We start from the raw sequence: 21,795 nt of genomic DNA, 5'->3' as shown, positions 1-21,795 counted from the left end.
CACTCCACACCCCCACCAGGAATGGGAGGAAAGTGCTTTTAAACAAAGACAATGTTTTCCAGGAATTCCTGGAAGTTTTATTCACAGAAGCTGTTTGTCAGGGACTTGAGCTTCTTGCTTTCTCTTCTTCATAGTTTCCAACTTGCCCAGCCTGTGGAACAAGATGCCAGTGTCAGGTCCCAGCTGCCTCCCCTCGAAGGGACATGGCTTTCCATCATAGCGTGCCAGGAATGTCAGACCAGAGAGATCCCTCTCTCCTGGCCCCACAGCCAGCCGGGACAGCAGCTTGTCTGCCGTGTGGGGGACCACAGGCTGCAGGAGCGTCCCGTACACGCGCAGGCACTCCAGCGTGACGTGGAGGATGGTGTCCAGCCAGAGCTGCTCTGCAGCATCCCTTCGGTCCAGTTTCCAAGGCTTGTGCCTCTGGAAGAAGCCATTGGTCTGCCTCACACACTGGGCAATGCATTCCAAAGCTTTGTAGATCTGGAAGCCTTCGAAATAACTGTCCACCTGCGCAGGCAGCGAGGCCACCGCTGCCACGAGCTTGTAGTCCTCAACACACGCCCTGCCTGTGCCTCTTGCCTCCCCGGAACCCAGGACCTTTGGGAAACAGGCCTCTGAGAAGCGTGGGTAGGTGTTGCTGGGGTTAATGCTGGGGGCTGTTGAGCGATTCAGCAGCCCCCCGAGTGCATCTGCCAGCTCTGAGTTCACCAACTTCACCACCTTCTCATCATAGTAGTCACAATCCCTCTCCGGGACGCCCTGCCGCAGCAGGAAGTACCGGAACCCATCCACGCCGTACTGCCCCACGCACACGCTGGGGTCCACCACGTTGCCCAGGCTCTTGGACATCTTCTGGCCCCGCACAGTCCAGTGGGAGTGCACCAGGATGCGCTCGGGGGGCTCCAGCCCTGCCGCCAGCAGCAGCGCCGGCCAGTACAGCGCGTGGAACTTGAGGATGTCCTTGCCCACGACGTGGTGCACCGCTGGCCACCACGCGCCGTGGCTCTCGGGGTACCCCACCACGCTCAGGTAGTTCACCAGGGCATCCACCCAGACGTAGATGGTCTGTGTGGGGTCACTGGGCACGGGGATGCCCCACTGCAGCCGGTTTCGCTCACGGGACACCGACAAGTCTGGCAAGTCCTCGTCCAGCCAGCGGAGCACGCACTGGTAGAAAGGGTCAGGAAAAATGGCACGCGGGTTGTCCCGGAGCCAGTTCTGCAAGGGATCCCGAAATGCTGAGAGCCTGAACATGTAATTCTCCTCCTTGGTCCAGTGCACCTGGGACAGCAGAAGAGGAAAGGATTATGGCCCCAAGAATAGGATGACAATTTGCACACACTGTCCTCAGCAAGGAGGCTGTTGCACACTGCCCATATCTGTGTGTTCTCCCATGCCATAGGAAGCTGTCAGCACCTTTCCATGACTAGCAGCAACCTTCTTAGCCAAGGTACTGCCTCCTTGGGATCCCCAGGAACACACCTGAGGACTCAGGCACCTGGGATGGTTCAGCATCCTGCTTCTAAAAACACTGGTAACCGTGGGAAGGACCACCTTTCCACCTGCCAGGCTGATGTGACATCAGAAAGGAGTTAGGGAGATGAGAATACACCTTCTTGACAATGTAGTTTTGCAATAATAGTGGAAAATCATGAAAAGACAAAATGACAATGACACTGTAATTCCTGCCCTACTGTCACTCCTAGTGGCTCCCTTTGTTCTCCTGGGGCCATACTCCCCTTTTTCCTCAGTTTATGCTTTAATGCATCTAAGTCACTAACTTTGTTTGCTTACAGCACTGACAGCACTTCTCCCCCACAGTTAAATCCATTAAATGACACATTTAGCTAAACCAGTGAAAACGTGGTGGGTGGATGTGGTATGAGTGAGCTGCGTAAGGCACTCAGGCATCCATGGCTGGGTCAGCAGTCTTGCAGTGTACAAGACCAGAAGAGCATCATCAAAGACAAGCCGTGCATCCTCAGCCCCAGGCTCCACTGGATGCCAGAACTCACTCATTCACCAGAAGTCTGGGGTTTATGGCATGTGCAAACTCCCCCTTTTCCTTCACAAATTATCCAAGGAACAAACTGCCCAACTGCCTCTTTCAGGATGGAAATAAACCCTCCCATCCCTTCTCGCCACACTGCAAGAGCTTCTCTGATCCATGCACACTCCTGTTTCCTTGGACAGTTCAATACACAGGCGAAGCCAGGAATTGTTCTCAGGGTATACTTGACTTTGAAATCTGCTGACTGTTTTAAATCTAAAGAATTACTACTTTGCCTGGAAACTTATCTTAGGTGCTTTCTCAAGAGTTACTATTTGCCAATATAGCCCTTTCTGTGTGAACCAATGCTCCCACATCCCAGCCTCATACAAACAGCACAGGAGCATAACCTGTGCTGAGCTCTGAGCAGGATTATCTGTAGTTGCTGGATTAAATCATGTAACTGCACACCTTCTAAGAAAGGAGTGGCAGAGATGCTTGGGAAGGTACTGCACTCCTGGGCGTGCCCATTCTGGCTGACCACGGGCAGGTGATGTTACAGTGCTTTAGGCAGGGCCAAAACTTATTTAAGAGATGGGTAAGTGTCCAGAGGCACAAACAGGACTGAAAGTTGGAACCCCTCAGTGAAATACACCGTTATCCTCCTGTTCAGCTAACTTCTGTCATCACTCCTGTAGAACAGCATTCCCAGGCTGACAGCCTGTGGACTCAGAAGGGGCTGAATCCTTCCCGTTGCACATAGCTGCAATGTGCACCTGCCAGGTGGGGTCTGGCAGCTCTCTGACACTCTACTGAAATACAGGTGAGTCTCAGCCAACACAAATTAATAAATGCCTACGGGAAGCATTGAACACCCCAAATCTGGCTGGAGCAGAGCAGCAGGTCCGTAGCCCGTTACCTCGTGGCCGGTCTCTAGGGACACCTTGCAGGGGCGGCCCTGGGCGTCCGTGCCCTCGGCCAGCTGGCTCTCGGGCAGGAAGCTCTCCTCGGGCGTGCAGTACCAGCCCTCGTAGGAGCCCTTGTAGAGCACCCCTCCATCGCGGAGGGCACCCCAGAAGTGGCTCACGGCTCGCCGGTGCCGGGGCTCGCTGGTGCGCGTGAAGTCGGTGTAGGCGACGCCGGCCTGGCTCAGGGCCTGGCGGAAGAGCCCCGAGACGCGCTCGCAGAGCTCCGCGGGCGAGGTCCCCGCCGCGGCCGCGGCCTGCTGGATCTTCAGCCCGTGCTCGTCGGTCCCTGCAACGGAGAGAGGCCGTGGGGAGAGGCCGGAGCCCGCGGCCCCGCGGGGACACGGGGGCCTGGGCACACGGGGAGGGGGCTCAGCCCCGGGGGAGGGGCTGGGACCGGGGGTCTCGCTGACCCGTGCAGAGCCGGGCCGGGCCCGCGGCGCGCAGGCGGCGGTGGCGGAGCAGCGCGTCGGCCAGCAGCGCCGAGTACAGGTGCCCGATGTGCGGCGGCCCGTTCGCGTAGAAGATGGGCGTGGAGAGCAGCAGGCGGCGGCCGGGCCCGCCGGCGGCGGCGCGGCGGAGCGGGCGCGGGAGGCGGCGGGGCGGCCGCCACATGTCGGCGGCGGCAGCGCCGATGCGCCGGAAGCGGCGGGAGGCGCGTGCGCGGCGGGGCCGGGCCGGGCCGGCGGGGCCGCGACCGAGGGACCGGCGACCGGCGACATGTTCCGCTGCCGCGCGGGCCTGGCGCGCGCCCTGCGCCCCCCGCCGCGGGGGCGCGCCCACGCGGGTCAGTGCCGGCACCGGGATCGGGATCAGCACCGGGACCGGGGCGCGCCGGGCGCCATTCCCGCCGCTGCGGGGCCGATCCCGGCCGGGAGCGCGGTTTGCGGAGGGCGCCGGGCGGGCGGGCATCCCGCGGGATCGGTGCGGGCACGGCCGGGCCCGGGGCGCTGCGGGAGGGGGCGCGGGCGGCGGAGGTGCGGGTGCTTCGGGAACGCGTTTGGGACAGCGTGAGTGAGCCGGAGCTGGCTCGGAGCTCGGTCTCTGTTCGGGCGCTGCTGGCTCTGCTGCGGTTTTTGTCACAAAGAAGTGCCTGCAGGCAGGGGTGAGGCGGGTTTTGCTCTCGCCGGGCGGGGGCAGGTGGAGGTGGGGATGGAGAGAGCCCAAACCTCTCCCGGGAGCGTCGGCCGTGCTGGGAGCAGCGCTCGGAGCAGCGCTCGGAGCCGTCCCCGCCATCGCTCCATTCAGGGATGAACGGGGCCGGCCGCTGGCTGTCCTCCATCTCCATTTGGTGATGGAGGAATCAAACGCGGTCCAGCGGCTCAGCCACGGCCGCTCCTCGTCCGGTTTGTGCGGCGGGAGGTGCCTGCACCCGGATCTGCCCGTTTCCACCGGGGATGCCCTTTTTGCCTTGCTGGTGGTTTATCCCGGTGGAATGAGCTGTGTGAGCAGAGGGAGTTTGGTGCCGGTGTCACCACCCCTGCTGCCCGCCCTGGCCTGGCTCCTGCTTTTGCTGGAAGTGCATCCTCGAACAGGAGGGGCCTGGAGAAGGTGTTGGAACCACCAATACACATCTCTGTGCTCGGCCAGCCCAGAGCAGCTGGAGGCTCCAGCTGCAGGCAGCCTTTCCAGCTGCCTAGCGATGCCCCTGCTATCAGTTAGTTCAGTTACCCCTTGATGTGACAGATAATTTGGTCTCCACAGCTGCCCGGAGCACACTGTTGTGGCTCAGGATAATGCCCTGTGGTTGCTCAGATGTAGGGCTGGGTTTTCCAAACCAGGAATTTGTTTGGGTTCAGAACTTAGTCTCTAAATTTCCAGACCTACCTTTGTATTGACAGTGCTTTTGTGTTGTTTCTCCAATAAATTGTGTTCCTTAGGCACGTTGTTGCAGCGCTGGAATGTGCCCCCAGACCTGCAGCTGAGCAGACAAGTGGCTAGCAAAGGCGTGCCTGGGCAAAAGGGCAGTAATTCGGTTTTTGTCCTTATTATGGGCTTGTCCACCTTAGGAGCAGGTGCCTATGTAAGTAGAAAGGTGGTTCCTGGGAAGAAGCTGCAGTCCATCTCTCCTGTTGAGCATTTGCTGTATTCCAGCTCTTTTTACTCAGCTTTTGATTTCTGTAGCTTTATCTCTGTTTCCTCCTTCAGAAAACTTCAAGGGGAGCTCAATGGAAAGTAACTTCTTATGATTACTTGGGTTTTAACTGTAATTTCAGTTACCTTTTAAGTTTTTTTACCTTAAAGGCACTTTGGGGTTTTTTTGTTATGACCAGCCACAGCTGTCTCTGTTGTCTTGTATGGGACAAACAATTGCTTGTCAAATCTCAGTTCAGAACATTTGCTTAACTTATGTAAGTATAGCAAACCAACCTCCAGCTGGGGAGTATTTATGTTCTACTTAAAAAGGGCAAATGTTTGCAGCTTCACTGAAAGAGAAAATGACAAGATAGATCCCAAGTTTACACCACACAAATCTTTGTTTCCAAGCTCTTTCTCTAGGATGATCATATTAATTAAAAGTTCCAAATCCCAATTTTCTCCAAAGGAAGCTCCTGGGAAAGAGGAAAAAAATTCAAAGTAGTGCATGGAAGAAAAATATTTTCCTATTTTCTTTAAATATAATTCCTTCCTGTGCCCTGCTGCCCATTTTTTTTTGGGTTTTTTTTTTTGGCAGACAAGGTAGCTGAAATTACAAAGTGCACTCTGCTTTTCCCAAGACCTGTTTAATCAAGAATCCTTCCTAATATTCAGCTCTTTCCCTCTTCTCTTCCATTGCCTGTCTTCCCCTGCAGTTTTGCAATGCCATCAGCTAAGATGCCCTTCTAGATCCCTGACGTCTTCAGGTGCTCCTGGCAGAGCTGGCAACAACCTCTTGTTATACTTAATAGTGGGAGGAGCAGCCACTGGGACAGGAGTTTATGTAAGATGCTTCACTAAAGGTGTTTGTGGGGTGGGAGGGCGGGCACCTGTCTGTACCTCCCACCCTGTAGCCCTTCACTTCCAGCCCTCTTTGTATTCCTGGGCCTCAGGTACATCATTTTCAAGGGACATTGCCAAATCATTTAAGGTGACAAATTGAATATTCTCAGGTGGTGCAGTTCTTAGTGGAGAAACTTGCCTTAGAATTAACCTTGCCACATTGAGTAAATCTAAACTCAAACTGGCCATCTTTGTTTGTGACTGTGTAAAGACACAAATTATTAATTATTGCACGTCTCCTGATATCAGTAATGTTGGCATGCAGAAAAGGAAATAATATGTGAATAAAACTGTTGCTAAAGGGAAGGAAAGACAACTTGTCCAACTTGGTGATTTCCTCATGGAAGAGCACTGAAACGTCACCCCATGTCCTGGCAGAGTATATTTCTGCTTCTAACTAGAAAGAACTTCACATTGTCCCATTGGAAATATTTATCCTTAAGGCCTGATCTGATGTTTTGCATAACAGTGTTTTTCCCTAAAGGATCGGATTTAATTTGTTGTATGCTGCCCTTTGGACTCACTTAAAACCTTCCTGATTCTCCTTGTAAAAGCAGAGGTGGTTTGTTAACCTTGGCTTTTCTGTCTTTGAGCAAGACTTTAAAAATACCTTTCTCTTAATTCTTCTAAACACTGACAAGTTCTTGTTTTCTAATATTTCCAACATTTCTCCAGTTCCCTGGACAGGCTTTTGTCCTGTGCTCTTTTTTGTGCCCGTTATTAAATTCCTCCATTCTTGTTTAAAACTATTTGCTATAAAACACCAGCTTGTGAGGACTGGCAAATGAAATTTGATGCTATGCACATGATAGAGGTTATTAGGAAGGCTGGGTTTTGCCTCAAAGAAAGGTTTGCTTCCCTGTAATTTTTTTACCCTTGGGGAAAAATACTGGATTATGACCTGCTCCCAGTGCTTCCAGTGTCTTCAGTGCCTGTCCATTACCAATTTTTCTTGTAAGTTAATGTGATATAAGAGATGTTCCCTCCTTGTCTGTACCGGTAAATTGGACATGCAGGCTCTGCTTATGCTGTATCCTGAGTTTCAGAGTCAAACAAACAGCTCAGCATTCAGCTGGAAGAGATTCCACATCCAAGGGCCAGTGCCTGGAACAGCCCTGCTCCTGTGGCTCAAGGCCCTGCTGATGTCAGGGCTGTCCTGCCACCAGTGTGCCTAGAGAAAGCCAGTCAGGATGTTGGCTCTGCCCAGATGCTCTGGGCTTTGGAAGCTGGGAGATGCTTTTTCTTTGGATTTGTCTTCTGTTTCTGCAGTCTTGTGTTGTGTCATGGCCCAGCTTGCATGCGGTCTTGGGACTGGTTTGGCTGCATTTCCTTCACTAGAGCTTGTTCCCCTTGGAACAGGTGTGCAGCCAAACACCTGCAGGAAGGTTCATTGCTTCTGAGAAGCAACCAGACATCCAAGGCTCATTACACCTGGTGGAGCAGGTCATTTTCTGAGCATGTTCTCAATGGCCACCTTGTCCAGGGAGGTGTATTTTGCCCCACGAGTTGTCAATGGCCTTTCCAGCACGTGGGATGGACACAATCCTGTCAGGGGCAGCAGCAGGATGGTGCCTTGGTGCTGTAAGGTGCACTAGGTAAATGTGTCCTGTCTGTCTGCAGGTGTACAAAACACTGCAGGACAGCAAGGAGCGATACGCCAGCCGGCTCGCCAGGATATCCAGGCAATCCCAAGACAGTAAGTCCTCTGCCTCAGGTGGGTGCCAGCCTGCCAAGTCGGGGGGTTGGCTCTGTTCTTTATGAGCTTGAGGCCTCCAAAACAAACAGAACAGAGCCTCTCTGGAATCACAGATGTGCCTTTGTAAGATTGCACCTCTCAGTGTGTGCCATTGTTTCGAATTCCCATTCAAGGCCAGGTTGGACAGAGCTTGGAGCAACCTGGTCTAGTGGAAGGTGTCCCTGCCCATGGCAAGGGGGTGGAACTGGATGAGCTTTAACATCTCTCCCAGCCCAGCCCATTCTGGGATTCTGTTTTCTGTGATTTCCCAGCACAGAAGACAGTGCTGGCTCCATGACCCAGAAGAGGCTGTTTTACAGACCATCCTGAGGATGAAGTAGGATATCTCCTGGGGCTGATTTCTGCCATTTACTCCTTCTGTGGTAAAAAGAGAAAAAGTGAGCCCTGCTTCTGGCTTTTACCTTGCATAGTCTGGCAAGGACACTGATTCCAGAGGGCCTCGTTCCCTGGCTAGTGGAGAGCCTGTTCATCCTGGAGTGAGCCCTGAACTGCAGCCCTGTGCTTTGCTGACTTAAGCCATGTGTTTCTTCCCTTTCAGGTGAAGGTGCTGCTCCTCAAGAAACAGCAGGTGAGTTCTGGTGCCAGTGCTTAACTGCCTGGTTTGTCCCTGCCCATGGAATAACCCCATGTTTCTCAGCAACAGGACCTGCCTGTGGGAGGACGTGCCTTCTGCAGGGCGATTCAGAAGTTGTCTCCTTGAACAAAATTACCAAAAACTGTGCCTTGCCCTTTTTTATAAACTGCTTACTGGTTGGCCAGTGCAGACTTTAGGGCTTGCTTAGAAAAACCAGTTTGCTGAAATCTGCCTGATTCCTGCAGGGAGCAGCCCTGGGGGAAGCAGCAGTGGGGTTCTTAGGAAGGGTACTGGGGCAGAAGGAGGACAGCTTCCAAAGGAAGTCTGGATGTGGAAATCCCCTGGTGACATACTCTGTGCCCTGCAGCTGGGCTGCCTTGCCTGTATTTGCAGTAAGTTGTCCCATCTGTCACCTGCAGCTCCGAGCCCTCATCCCAAGGTCCCATCCCACGTCCCTTTCCTGCTCATCGGGGGAGGAACCGCTGCTTTCGCTGCTGCCAGATCCATCCGGGCCCGCGACCCCGGCGCGCGGGTAAGAGCTGTCCTGCTCTGTGTGTGCTCCCGTTGGCCTGCTCTCACTCCAGCTGATGTGTTTCCTGGCCAATTAAAGGTGCTGATTGTGTCTGAAGATCCTGCCCTGCCCTATATGCGTCCACCCCTTTCCAAAGAACTGTGGTTTTCCGATGATCCCAACGTGACAGAGACGTTGCGGTTCAAGCAGTGGAATGGCAAGGAGAGGAGGTACGTGGCACTGCAGGTGACAGGGCAAAGGAGTGGTTAGTGACAAGGTGACAATGACCAAACTGTTATTGGGAGAGAACCATCAGCCAGTGGAGCACTGAGGGCAGGGAAGGGTGTGCTGGTGCTAGCAGGGATTGAGGAATTCTGCTTCCCACAAGAGCTCACTCAGTACTCAATACCTCTTGACCTTTGCTGTGATTCCCCTTAGATCTGTCCCTCTATGGGCAGGAGTCCTGGGAAATGAGTTAATAAAGATGAAGCTCCACAGGTTGGAGCAGAGGTCCAAGGACACGGGATCATACTTGATTTTTGTGACTTCTGTGATTAAGCCTTACTTGGTGGTTGGGCTTTATGATCTTTTTCCATCCTGACTAATTCTATGATTCCATGATCCAAACCGTAGAACTTCAACAGTGTGAAGATCCTAATTCTTAAAAACAGATAAATAACTGTGGAGCTTGTTATGATGCACAGAGCTGTCTTTGTCTCATTGGAGTTGCTGAACAGCTGGATTTCTGGTATCCCAGAGCAAGGGGAACCTGTTTGATAATGGAGCTTTTCTCAGTATCTATTTCCAGCCACCATCTTTCTACGTGCCTGTCGAGGACCTGCCTTCCGTGGAGAATGGTGGGGTGGCAGTTCTGCCTGGCAAGAAGGTGGGTACAGCACTAGCTATTGTTCCTACAGCTCTTCCTGAACAGAACCTGCACTCTAAGCTGGTACTGAACCACTGGAATTGGAGGAATAGCAGTGACTGAGGAGGAAGAGAGAAGGATAAGTTTGGAGTCTGGGCATGGGACAAAAATATGTAGACCTTAGAGACAGGGTGTGACAAGTGAGAACTGGGCTGTGTGGGCTGGAGATGAGGAGAGCACAGAGATCAAGGTAGTGGGTGATAACATGAGCAGGAGCACTGTGCTGAAGTAGCAGGAAGGTGGAGAAATTGATGGTGAACCTTCAGAAATATTTACATCCTTGGTTGTTTGTATGTTGCTATGATAAATGTCAGCGATTCCTCTTCCTGCTGAGCTGTGCTGTGTCTGAGCCCATTTCACACTCAGACCTTGGGAAGATCAGCCTGAGTTACGGTGACTCCCAAAGAAGTCTCAATTCCCACTTCCAGTCCTCTCACTTCCCCACTCCTGCCCCCCACCCTAAACCTAAAGGTGGGAGAATGTTTATTCTAAGTTTGTACCTCTGCTCAGTAGTCCATGAAGTAAAGAGCTTGAGCTCAGCTGGGTTCACTTTGCAGGTTGTGCACATGGATGTCAGAGGGAACACAGTGAAGCTTAATGATGGGACCCAGATATCCTATGACAAATGTCTCATTGCCACTGGTAAGTGCTGTGTTTTCTCTCTTGTTTCTGGTATTGTGCCAGGCTTTTTATTTCAGTGACATTTAGCTAGAGATAAATTCTCTGGAGTATTCCCTGTGGAGTCAAGCTGGGAGAGCTGGGGGAGTCCAGCTTGGAAAAGAGAAGGCTTTTGGGAGATCTTTGAGCCTTCCAGTGCCTAAAGGGGCTCCAAGAGAGCTGGAGAGGGAATTTGGACAAGGGTCTAGAGTGACAGGACAATAGGGAATGCCAGCAGACAGGGTCAGGTGGGATACTGGGAAGGAATTCTTCCTGGGCACAAGTTGCCCAGAAAAACTGTGGCTAGCCCTGGATCCCTGGAAGTGTTCAAGGCCAGACTGGACAGGGCTTGGAGCAGCCTGGGATAGTGGAAGGTGTCCCTGCCCATGGCAGGGGGTGGAATTGGATCAGCTTTAAGGTTCCTTTCAACCCAAATCATTCCATGATTCTTTGGTTGTATTTGAGAAGAAGTCTCTGTGGTGTCAGACATGATGTGGAGCAGTCACATGGACAGTTGTGCAGATAGCCATGCTGGGATTTTCACCTGCCTTGCATCATCAGATTTTCTGGGACATTCAGGCAGCAACAGGGATACTGGGATATTCCCATACTGGAACAGTTTGGGAAGCACAATTGAGATCTGAGACAGCTTTGCACTATCTGGATACCCAGTGCCATGGCTGTGGTGTCAATAGTCTCCCTTCTCTCCTTGTGCACAGGGGGATCCCCAAGGAACCTGCCTGCCATCGAAAGAGCAGGAAAGGACGTGCAGAAAAGGCTGACCCTGTTCCGAAAGGTACCCTCCAGGTGCTGCCAGCCCCAGTGAGGCTGAATAAATCAGAGCCACTTCACCACTCTCCGTTTTTAAACTCTTCTGCTTTGGGTTGGGATGGTCCTGCCTTGGCTCAAATGCTTCCCTCAGATGATGCCCAGGAATCCATTGCCTGTTTATTCTTTTTCCCAGGCAAGAAACCAGGGTAGAGTCTACTCAACCACTCACCTGCTTGCCTCAGCCTGAGAGCTGTAACAATATGTGGGATTATGGGGTTTAGGTATTTTTTAAAATTTTCCCTCCTGTGTGACTTTGCTGCACTTTCCAATGTGAATAAAATCCATTGAATATGACCAATATTGCCATTCCTATTAGAGAGGATTGGAAATGGGGGTAAATGTTCTTTCAGATTGAGGACTTCCGAAGGCTGGAGAAGATTTCCAGGGAAGTCAAATCCATCACAATTATTGGTGGTGGTTTCCTCGGCAGCGAGCTGGCCTGTGCTCTGGGAAGGAGAGGTGAGCGTGTCCCCAGCTGTGACAGGCACTGCGTGGCAGCAGCCTCACATTAGAAACTGCTTTTCAGTCCCCAACTGCTCAGTTTTTGCACAGACTCTGTGTTTGCCAAAAGGAAACAACACACGGGTATTTTGTTGCCTGTGTGGCCAAGGTTTTCCCAGTTTATCCCTCATGAGCAGCCCCTGACAACAGAGGTTGGAGCTCTGCGGGCCAGTGCGAGCTGCAAAGTCATTCCACCCTCTGAAAAGTTACATTTGTTCTCTGTGCTCAATGCCACCCTCAAACTATGATTTTGGAGTTGGAACTGCATGATCTTTAAGGTCCCTTCCAATCCAAAGCAGTCCATAATTCTGTGATTTCAAAGAGGTGGTGAGCAGCTGGATTCTAACTGCCAGTATGTGCGTAGGGTCTTTATGGTAATTTTTTTACATTTTTGCCAAAATACCAAGCGTTTTCCCTAAAAGTCTGTTATCTAGACTTCGCAGGTATATGTGAAACAGTAGTCAGTCACTTTGTGACTCCTTGGGAGTCAGAACTCCCAGATTTGGAAACCTCTGTCAAGCTCTTTGTGTAAAGTGTGTGTGTTCCAACATCTGCTGCTGCTCTTCATCTTGCTGCTCCATGCTTCCCTTCCAGCACGAACCCGAGGCCTGGAGGTGATCCAGCTGTTTCCAGAGAACGGCAACATGGGCAAAGTCCTGCCTGAATACCTGAGCAACTGGACCACGGAGAAAGTCAGAAGAGGTGAAGCTGCTGAGCGGGTTTGGGCTGGTGGCAGCCAGGCAGGTGCTCCTGGGGATATCCAGCTCCTTCCTGTCCCTGGAGCCTTGGGAGGGCTGGCCCTGCAAAGTGGCCCGGGTGCAGCACAGGGGAAGTTGCAGTTCAGGCAGCTTGGGAGCACAAAACTGCCACGAATCCTGGGCTTCTTGGCAATTCCTCTGGGAAGGCTGAGCAAACAGGCTTGCTGATGTCAGGGAGGCTTTCCTTCCCTGTGTCTGCTTCCCTGGAATGATCTCTGTCTATGCACACACATGGGTCAGGCCAGGTGCTGTAGTGTTTAGCTGATAAAGTCAGTAAGATTCATGACACCTTTTTCCATTTCCTGCATTAAGTGCAAAATAATCCTGTGCATTGGGACGTGGAGAGGGAGAGAGGGAGGAGGAATGTCATTGGGGTGTGGCTTGCAGGGCCTGATAACCCACAGGTCTGAGTTACTTTCTTTTTTGGAAGCTGCCTTGTTGGGCCTCTGGGTCTGGCTGTGGCACAGCAATAGGTAATTGAGTGTCCTTAGTTCCTGAACACCTGTTTTAGGGAATTCTTTTGGAAGTGGCCTTGTCATCACATGAGATCTACTTTGGATTGCCTTTTAAACAGCTTTCAGACTTTTAAACTGGGTTTCTCCTCGTGCTTCCCCCAGAGCTGCACTAGCACATGCAGCAAGGCTCGGGTGGGCACTGACTTGGTTCCTCACCCAGCATCTGTCTGCACCAACCACCTGCTGCAGGTGGGATCTGCCCAGCCCAGAGCGGGCAGTGAGGTGTCCTGTGCTCGTTTCCAGAGGGGGTCAACGTCCTGCCCAATGCCGTGGTCAAATCCGTCTCCGTCTCTGGCAACCGGCTGGTGATTAAACTGAAGGACGGCCGGAAGGTAAATGGGATAGCAGGGAGAGGGTCACGTTTGCAGGGGCACACAGGCAATTAACATCCTAATTATGCATTCCCAAACAGGTGGAGACAGATCACATTGTGGCCGCAGTGGGGCTGGAGCCCAACGTGGAACTGGCCAAGTCAGCAGGGCTGGAGGTGGACTCGGACTTTGGGGGGTTCCGGGTGAACGCAGAGCTGCAGGCACGCTCCAACATCTGGGTGGTGAGTGTGGGCACAGCCTCCCACAACATCTGGGTGGTGAGTGTGGGCACAGCCTCCCACAACATCTGGGTGGTGAGTGTGGGCACAACCTCCCAGTGCTGCTGCTGCTGTAGTGGGACACAGAGTGACAGGAGGAGGTGAAGGGGTGAACAGGAGCGAGTAAGGAGAGCAGTTGTAGCACAGACCCAGAGCCTGGTCAGGCACTGCAGCCACCTCGTTGCCGTGGTAACCACGGCAAGTTTGGAATATTTATGCTGTGTAAGAGGAGTTGGGGTAACCTAAAGATAGCCTGGATCACTTGCTTGCATAAGAGTCTCTTGGTGGGCGTTGATACTTTGATTCCTCTGGAAAGCGTACCTCATGCTGGTTTATTTTTCCAAACATCAGGGAAAAATGCTGAGAAACTGGGAGTTGTGTAGTCCAGAGAGTGGGATGAGGTAGTGGTGGTGTTTGGGGTTTGTCAGAAAAACTCAGTTCCTTGTTCCACTTGTCCTTTTCCCGATGTTTTTTCTTGGGGCACTGGTGGAAGCTTTCCCTGTTATGGTGCTCACAGGATGGTTCTCTCCAAGGCAGGAGATGCTGCCTGCTTTTATGACATCAAACTGGGCCGCAGACGTGTGGAGCACCATGACCACGCCGTGGTGAGCGGGAGACTGGCTGGAGAAAACATGACAGGAGCTGCAAAGCCCTACTGGCACCAGTCCATGTTCTGGTAACAGTCCTTTCCTCTTTGGGGGTTCCTTGCTGTGGCCACATTGCAGGAGCTTGGACAGAATACACCTTGAGAAGCGTCTGTTTCCCAAGGGGAGTGAAACCACCTCAGCAAACACCTTGTACAGCTTCATGTTCCTAAAGCTCAGGTGGGGGAGGTGTTTGAGCATTTGCTGCTCTGCCCTCACCTCTCTCAAGTGCTTTCCCTTCCTGCAGATCCCAGTTTCTCCCTGAACGAGTTCCATTCTGCAGAGCAAGGAGCAATACAGAACAGCCCTTTCCTCAGAGCAGACTGATTTGCAGGTTGAATTTAGCAGCAGCTTTTCTGTTATGATTATCTGAAGTTCCCCAGCCCAGTCTGTGGGTCTGAGTGTTGCACTTTGCTGTATTGATGTTTTAGTGGCAAAGCATTGCTGCATTCAGGTATACCTGAAAAGTAGTTTTCCAGAGAGAGGTATCAGGAAAATGGGCAATTTTGCTATATTTTCCTGAAGTTCTTTTTAAAACAAATGTATGAGAACAGAAAAACAAAACAAAAAAAGCTTAACAAAAAATTAAAATCCAAAAGGCTGTTAGCTCAGCCCAATTAGAAATCCCAGATCCTGTTTACTAACAGGATTTCAAATATGGGTAAAAGAGTTTTAGTTTTTTCAGGGAAATTCCCACAGAAATATTTATTTATGACTTGCTGTCACTTACCTGAACTCTTGGTCTGTCCTGCTTGGATTCAGGGCCCAGAGTATTTATCACCTCACTTTTAACCAAGAAACATAGAGCCACAGAATCCTCGAGGTTGGGAAAAACTTCAGAGGTCGTCAAGTGCAGCTAAGGACGGAGACAGCCATTTCCCAGGGGTGCTTTCCCTTGGGATGCTCTCAGCCAGGACCAGATGCAGGTGAAGGGCTGTGAGTTGCAGCCCTGTGTTTGTTGGCAGGTGTCACACTGTGCCAGCCCTCAAAGACTGACACTTCCTTCCCCCGTGCTGAAAAGCTGGTAAATGACAGGAATTCCTCATGCATTTGTCAGCATGCTCAGGATCCTGATCCTCTTGGAGAGAAGGTTGTATGGAGACCTCACAGTGTCTTCCAGTGTCTGAAGGGGCTGCAAGGAAGCCAGAGAGGGACTGGAGTGACAGGATAAGGGGGAGTGGCTCCAAACTGACAGAGGGGAAATTTAGATTCAATATACAGAAGAAATCCTTCCCTCTGAGGGTGATGAGGCCCTGGCACAGGGTGCCCAGAGAAGCTGTGGCTGCCCCTGGATCCTTGGAAGTGCCCAAGGCCAGGCTGGATGAGGCTTGGAGCAGTCTGGGATAGGGGAAGGTGTCCCTGCCCATGGTAGAAGAGTGGAATGAAATGGGTTTTGAGGTCCCTTCCGACCCAAATCATTCCATGATCCCTCCTTAGCTCCAGCTGATCACAGCTGCCATGTTACTGGTGTTGCTTGTGTTAACCTCAGTCTGTGCTGGAGGATTCTGGCCAGGGAGGTCATGTTGTGCATAGATTCATGGTTTGTGATGCACCTGTTTCCTCAGCATCCTGGGAAACACTTCAGACACCTGCTACTTACTGGTCCCAAACCACAGCTGCTTTATCAACTATCAGCACCCCGGTTCAGATCCAGGTGCCCAGTTCAAGTAGAGGTTAGGGCAAGGTTTTCTTCTCTTTAGTCTTTTCTGAATGCTCTCAAAAATATTCACTGAATGATTATCTATGCTGCCAAGCCTGGTGCGGGCGGGTAACAGCACTGCCATCCAGCTGCCTCCCAGGGAGCAGGCCTGAAGGATTTCAAAGGTTTGGCCAGTGAGCTGGTTTTTCTGCAGCTCATGGCTGTGAGTTTGTTATGTCTTGACTCCTTGTTCCACCAGTGTGTGCAGAGGAGACTCCGTGTCTCAGTCAGCATGTCAGTGTCCAGCATTGCCCATGCCATGTATGGATGGAACTGCCTTGGATTTGTCTCACTACTGCTACAAATTACTTTATTCCCTCTTCATTTCCTAGGAGTGATCTGGGCCCCAACGTGGGCTACGAAGCCATTGGCCTCGTGGACAGCAGTTTGCCCACAGTGGGAGTGTTTGCCAAGGCGACAGCGAAGGACACGCCAAAAAGTGCGACAGAACAGTCAGGTAGGGACTGGGGAGCCCCTGCACGTGCTGGTGTGGGGACCACAGAGCCACCCTGACTTCTGAGAGCACGAGGAAATAGCAAGCTGCTGTCTCATTTCTCCACCAAGCTTTTAAAGGCTGGCTTTGATATTAAAATGTGATTAAAACATTCCTCCAAGAAGGTATCAGGGAACACCTTTACTGCCATGCAGACTCTCTCAGGGAAGTTGGATCTCCTCCACGGCAATAAAATGATCAGTTTGGGACAACAGAGAGTCTGGATCCAAGCATGTTTATTTTGTATCTGCTGCCTGGAGGAAGCAGACTGTGCTCTCCTTTGCATTTGGGGGTGGAAGTTGGGGATTGTTGGTGTTATGCTCCATGTTGGGATTGTTTCATCCTTTTGTTAATGAAACTAACTTTTGGGGAATACAACTCAAAGGGAAACAACTCAGGCTCCTGCAGAACAGATTTTTGAGTCTGCTCTCATCATCACATGGTCTGCACTGGGTGTGTGACTCCTCCTATTTCTGCCCTAGGGACTGGAATTCGATCTGAGAGTGAAACGGAAGCGGAAGCCTCAGAAGTTCCGATCTCTCAAAGCTCTTCACCAATGCCTCAAGTCCCAAAGCAAGGAGAAGATTACGGCAAAGGTGTCATTTTCTACCTCAGGGATAAAGTCGTGGTGGGAATTGTGTTGTGGAACATCTTCAACAGGATGCCCATTGCTCGGAAGGTCAGTGCAGGGCGAGGATGATGGACGGGGGTGTGTTAGAGCAGGGCTTTTCTTGTGGAAAAATCAATCTGTCAATTCAAAGTGAGGATAAATAAAGGCAGATGCTCTGTCTGATGCAGAGCTGGGCAATATCCAATGGGAGCACTGTTCCAGGTGACTTACAGGAACTGTCCCTTGCTTTTTTGAATGTTTGCAGATTTTTTTTTCAGAAATAACTCAAATGAGGTGTGTGCTCCAAGCCTGCCTTGGCATGGCTGAAATTCCAGGTCTGTAGTGTAGGCTGGAGTCACAGTGACAGCACAGAAGTGAAAGTGTCCCATTTTTGTGCTGCTTTGTCCCATGTCCAAGTGTCTGAAAAAGTCTCAGATGTTACCATCCCAGAAACAGCCACCATGGCTGGGCTGGAGCAGTCCTGAGCAGAGGCTTGGTGTGTCACAGGGACTTGGTGTGTCCCTATCCCTGTGGCCTGGCCCAGACCTCTCAGCTCAGCTGAGCCAGACCTGGGTCAGGTTTTAACACCTTTGAAGAATTTTGGTTGTTTGAACCATGGGAGTGATGCCACACTATCCTTGGATGATCTGTCCCAGGACAAACTACTCATGGTGGAAGTGTTTGTTGATATCTAATCTGAAGATGCAATTGAAACATATTGCTTCTGCCATCCCTGTGGGAGATCCTGCCTTCCTGCCTTCCTCCTTTCCTCCTTTCTATCTTTCCTTCCTTCCCTCCCTCCCTCAGCAGTCCTTACCCTAAATCCATGTCTTTTCATCTTGTCTAAAAGTTGCAGGTTCAAGCCAGGTATCCTGGCTCCAAGTCAGGGCCAGGCTTATCTTTGCAGAGCTGAATCACTTTTTAAAATACTTGTTCTCCCTGGCTGTAAAGGGAAACCCAAAAACAAATCCCACAGGGACAGGAGGTTGGTTTTCCTGCTGTTCCTGTAGGCAGGTGATGGTACATTTAAGACTCCCGTGTGAATTTGGGTGTAGAAAGTGCTGTTGTGTTGTGGCTGTCTCAGTCTGGTGCTTCAGAGAGGATCCAAGGAGCTCTTGGCATTGGCTGTGACAGTCCTGCAGCACTGACTCTCTACAGGATGTGCAGGATTTAATGTGTTCTCCTTCTTCCAGATCATCAAAGACGGGGAGGAGCATGAGGACCTCAACGAAGTAGCAAAGCTCTTCAACATCCACGAAGAATGAATTCCACAGCAGGAACACCTGGAGGGAGTGGGCTGCTGGCTGTGGGCACCCCTGCACCTTGGGCAGCTTCCTGGGAGCACTTGGGAATATTCCACTCACCCAAGCCCAGTGTTTGCACCAATAAAGTCAGATTGTTCTAGTCACCTGCTCCTTCCTGCAACACTGCCTGGCTGGTGAGGAAAGGGGAGCATGCTGCCCCACTGGGGTCAGTTTTCCCTTGTGTGAGCCTTGGAGAAGCCTGCAGAACTCCATCTTTCCTTGCAGGAATTCCCACTGGTGAGCAAGCAGGCCTGCGGGCTCTCTGCCTGTTCTCCAGACTGTCAAAACAGACTCGACTTGGGAAAATCAATTACCAATCAAAATCAGAGCAGGATGATGAGAAGTAAAACAAATCTTAAAAACACTTCTCCTTCCTCCCTCCCTCCCTTTCTCTCCTGGGCTCTCCATTCTTCCTCCCATCATCACAAGGAGACAAGGAATGAGTGCCATGGTCAGTTCATCACATGTTGTTTCTGTCCCTGCTCAGGGAGAGAGGTTGTAGTCCTTCCCCTGCTCCAGTGTGGGGTCCCTCCCACAGGAGCCAGTGCTCCATGAAGTTCTCCAGTATGAGTCCTTCCCATGGGCTGCAGTTAAATCTTTTATCCCCAAGGTGTCACCACCATCTCCGCTGGGCTCAGCCTTTACCAGCAGTGGGTGCATCCTGGAGCCGGTGGCGTTGGCTCTGTCGGACATGGGGAAAGTTCTGGCAATTTCTCACAGAAGCCACCCCAGTAGCCCCATTGCTGCCAAAACCTGGCCATGCAAACCCAACACACCTGACAGCTGCATTGGGTGATGCAGGGCCTCATGGTGCCCTTGGGCCGTTGTGACACTGCAGGTTCTCATGACACCAAGGGGCCATTGTGACAGCAGGGCCACATCCTGCCCGTGGGGTGTTTAAGGAGCCCCTATGGGGTACCAACTCAAGCAGAACACCTTGCTGAGAAAGCAGCTTCCCAGGACACCTGTGGAATAGGAGCCATGGAGGAGCAGAACCCCAGTCCCCAGAGCCCCAAGGAGAGGCACCAGCTGAGAGATGGAGGGAGAGGCCAAGAGGAGGATGGCACCAGGTGTGCCAGCACCCTTCCCAGACAGCTGCCTCCATCCGACACCTCTTCCTCCTCCCACACACAGCTGCAGCAGCCTCAGGGCAGCCAGGGCCGGTCCCTGCACCGGCTGACACTGCCCAGGAGCTCCCAGGGCCGGTCCCTAACCCGGTTGACACTGCCCAGGAGCTCCCAGGGCCGGTCCTCAACCCGGCTGACATCCTCCAGGAGCTCCCAGGGCCAGGCATTAACCCGGCTGACACCGCCCAGGAGCTCCCAGGGCCGGTCCCTAACCCGGTTGACACTGCCCAGGAGCTCCCAGGGCCGGTCCCTAACCCGGTTGACACTGCCCAGGAGCTCCCAGGGCCGGTCCTTAACCCGGCTGACATCCTCCAGGAGCTCCCAGGGCCGGTCCTTAACCCGGCTGACATCCTCCAGGAGCTCCCAGGGCCGGTCCCTAACCCGGCTGACATCATCCCGGAGCTCCCAGGGCAGCCAGGGTCGGTCCTTAACCCGGCTGACACTGCCGAGGAGCTCCCAGGGCCGGTCCCTAACCCGGCTGCCATCGCCCTGCAGCTCCCAGGGCAGCCAGGGCCGGTCCTTAACCCGGTTGACATCATCCCCTAGTTCCCAGGGCAGCCAGGGCCGGTCCGTAACTCGGCTGCCATCATCCCGGAGCTCCCTAACCCGGCTGACAGCGCCCAGGAGCTCCCGGGGCCGGTCCGTAACCCGGCTGCCATCGCCCTGCAGCTCCCAGGGCAGCCAGGCCCCGTCCGTGTCGCGCAGCTCGCAGGGCCGGTCCCTGCGCCGGCTGCCATCGCCCTGCAGCTCGCTGAGCTCGGCGGGTACCGAGAGCCGTCTCAGCCGGGCCGAGGCGGGCCGGGAACAAGGCCCGCAGGGGCGCAGGTCCCGCCCTGGTGGCTCCTTGCAGCCGGCCCCCGCGGCCAGCGGAGCCGCAGCCCGCGGCCAGCGCCGACGCGGGAGGAGCGGCCGGGCCGCCGGGCCAGAAGCGGTGAGGGACAAGCACAGAGGGCCGGACAGGCCTCCCCTGCCCACACTGCAGGCACAGCAGTGCAGCACAGCACACTGCGCTCCTGTCCCGTGACCTCTACAAATCCCCAACTCTCCTTCCAGGCCTCCATGAGGAAAGCAATTTCTGACCTACAGAGAAAGGCCTCTCACCGTGTGGAACAGGAAACCCAGACTGAGACCTGGGCACAAGAGGCGGATTCTGCTGTTCAATATGCTGAGCAGGAGACACAGACAGATAGTGTGGCAGAAGAGGAGAAAAATTCAGCTGCTCCCCTCATGGCTGACCAGGAGACAGAAACTGAGACTCCAACACAAGAGAAGTCAGCTTCTCCTCAAATCACTGACGAGTGGAGACAGGCCAAGGCCCACAGCTCTGGCCCCTCCACGGGCACTCACCAGCAGCTGCCCTCCCTGTTCCGCAGGGCATTCTGGCGCTCCCGCAGGGCTGGACAGCCTCGAGCTGCCAGTGCCCTGCAGGATCTCGGGGACAGCCGCTGCTCCAGGCAGCCACAACGGCCTGAGCGCAGCACACCAGAGGAGTGGGGATGGACAGCACTGCCGCCCTACTCTTGGCCATGGCTCATTGAGATGAACCAGTTTTAATAAAATATTTCATTTCTCTAATCGTGCCCACCTGTGCCCAGTGTATCAGGAGAAAGTTGGCTGCAGGTGAGACCTGTGCAGAGCGGGAGAGCCCCTGAGCTCCTCCAGCCAAGCAGAGCCTCGGCCTCTGCCAGGCTTCAGGTGCTCCAGCTCCTCTGGTTGACATCCCTGGGCTAGTGCTGGTGGCCAGCCCCCAGCTGAACCCTGTCAGCTCCCTCCCACCCACCTGCTTCCAAGTGAACATTTCAGATAATTCATCTGGTGAGTTTTCCCTATGGCTGCACCTCCTTAGCTTCATGAAGAACCTCCCGAGTGTGGGAGCACCTCTCCTCTCTCTTTTTAAGACCTGCCTTGACTGCTCCTGTACCACTTAGGGGAGCTCCTCTTGGTGGTGTGTGAGCAAAGCTTTCCTCCTAGTCCTGCCATCATGGCATTCCTGCTGCCCTTCCTAAGGAAAAAAATAACAAACCTACAGCGTTGCCCTGAGCTCCCTCTGCTCCCACAGGGGTGAGTAAAGGCAGCCAGGGTCCAGCTGCCCCACAGATGGGCTGGGGGGTGCTGGGACCAGACAGGGCTCCCCCAGCATCTGTGTTTGGGGATCACTGGGCTTGGCTGCAGTGTTCCCAGCAGCAGGCTCAGGCAGGAAGCTGGGAGGAGCAGTGGAGTCTCCCTGTTTTTCCAGCTGCGCAGACACATGGGCCCTGCAGGTCCCACAGGCCACTTCCCCTCTCCCTTCCCTGAGCCACAGACTCAGGCTGACACACACAGAAATCTGCCTGGACACGAAAAAAAAAAGGCAGGAGCCAGGGA

General features: G+C 53.1%; 3 protein-coding genes across 8 annotated transcripts; 2 read left to right on the top strand and 1 right to left on the bottom strand.

Moving 5' to 3' along the window:
- Positions 1-51: 51 nt before the first annotated feature.
- On the bottom strand, positions 52-3,600 carry MARS2 (methionyl-tRNA synthetase 2, mitochondrial). 2 transcript variants are annotated; one of them, XM_031504805.3, is made up of 3 exons: positions 3,372-3,600; positions 2,913-3,247; positions 52-1,284 (listed from the first exon to the last, which is right to left on the bottom strand). In XM_031504805.3, the coding sequence occupies exons 1-3, from the start codon at positions 3,571-3,573 to the stop codon at positions 82-84; spliced, it is 1,740 nt and encodes a 579-aa protein (XP_031360665.3). In that variant the 5' UTR covers positions 3,574-3,600; the 3' UTR covers positions 52-81. The 2 variants fall into 2 exon arrangements, with proteins under 2 accessions (XP_031360665.3, XP_085426882.1); XM_085570756.1 differs by having other exon boundaries at positions 2,853-3,247; positions 3,372-3,588.
- On the top strand, positions 3,401-18,404 carry AIFM1 (apoptosis inducing factor mitochondria associated 1). Of its 5 annotated transcripts, none has more exons than XM_085570787.1 (17): positions 3,401-3,450; positions 5,751-5,878; positions 7,558-7,633; positions 8,232-8,261; positions 8,687-8,799; positions 8,878-9,008; positions 9,574-9,664; positions 10,261-10,345; positions 11,080-11,156; positions 11,542-11,650; positions 12,287-12,394; positions 13,209-13,297; positions 13,378-13,518; positions 14,088-14,230; positions 16,230-16,354; positions 16,873-17,069; positions 18,194-18,404. In XM_085570787.1, exons 6-17 carry the CDS (start codon positions 8,914-8,916, stop codon positions 18,263-18,265), a joined length of 1,332 nt encoding a protein of 443 aa, XP_085426913.1. In that variant the 5' UTR covers positions 3,401-3,450; positions 5,751-5,878; positions 7,558-7,633; positions 8,232-8,261; positions 8,687-8,799; positions 8,878-8,913; the 3' UTR covers positions 18,266-18,404. The 5 variants fall into 5 exon arrangements, with proteins under 5 accessions (XP_085426913.1, XP_021403482.3, XP_021403481.1 ...); XM_021547807.3 differs by lacking the exon at positions 3,401-3,450 and adding an exon at positions 3,638-3,745; XM_021547806.3 differs by lacking the exons at positions 3,401-3,450; positions 5,751-5,878 and adding exons at positions 3,638-3,745; positions 4,839-4,981.
- Positions 18,405-18,558: 154 nt separating this feature from the next.
- On the top strand, positions 18,559-21,794 carry LOC146763294 (uncharacterized). Its single transcript, XM_085570834.1, has 3 exons — positions 18,559-19,761; positions 20,029-20,362; positions 20,485-21,794. The coding sequence occupies exons 1-3, from the start codon at positions 19,286-19,288 to the stop codon at positions 20,983-20,985; spliced, it is 1,311 nt and encodes a 436-aa protein (XP_085426960.1). The 5' UTR covers positions 18,559-19,285; the 3' UTR covers positions 20,986-21,794.
- The last annotated feature ends 1 nt before the right edge of the window (position 21,795 follows it).

This window comes from Lonchura striata, chromosome 4A (genome assembly GCF_050655825.1).
Source record: "Lonchura striata isolate lonStrDom1 chromosome 4A, ASM5065582v1, whole genome shotgun sequence".
NCBI lineage: Eukaryota > Metazoa > Chordata > Aves > Passeriformes > Estrildidae > Lonchura > Lonchura striata.
This window is presented reverse-complemented; position numbering and strand designations above follow the sequence as displayed.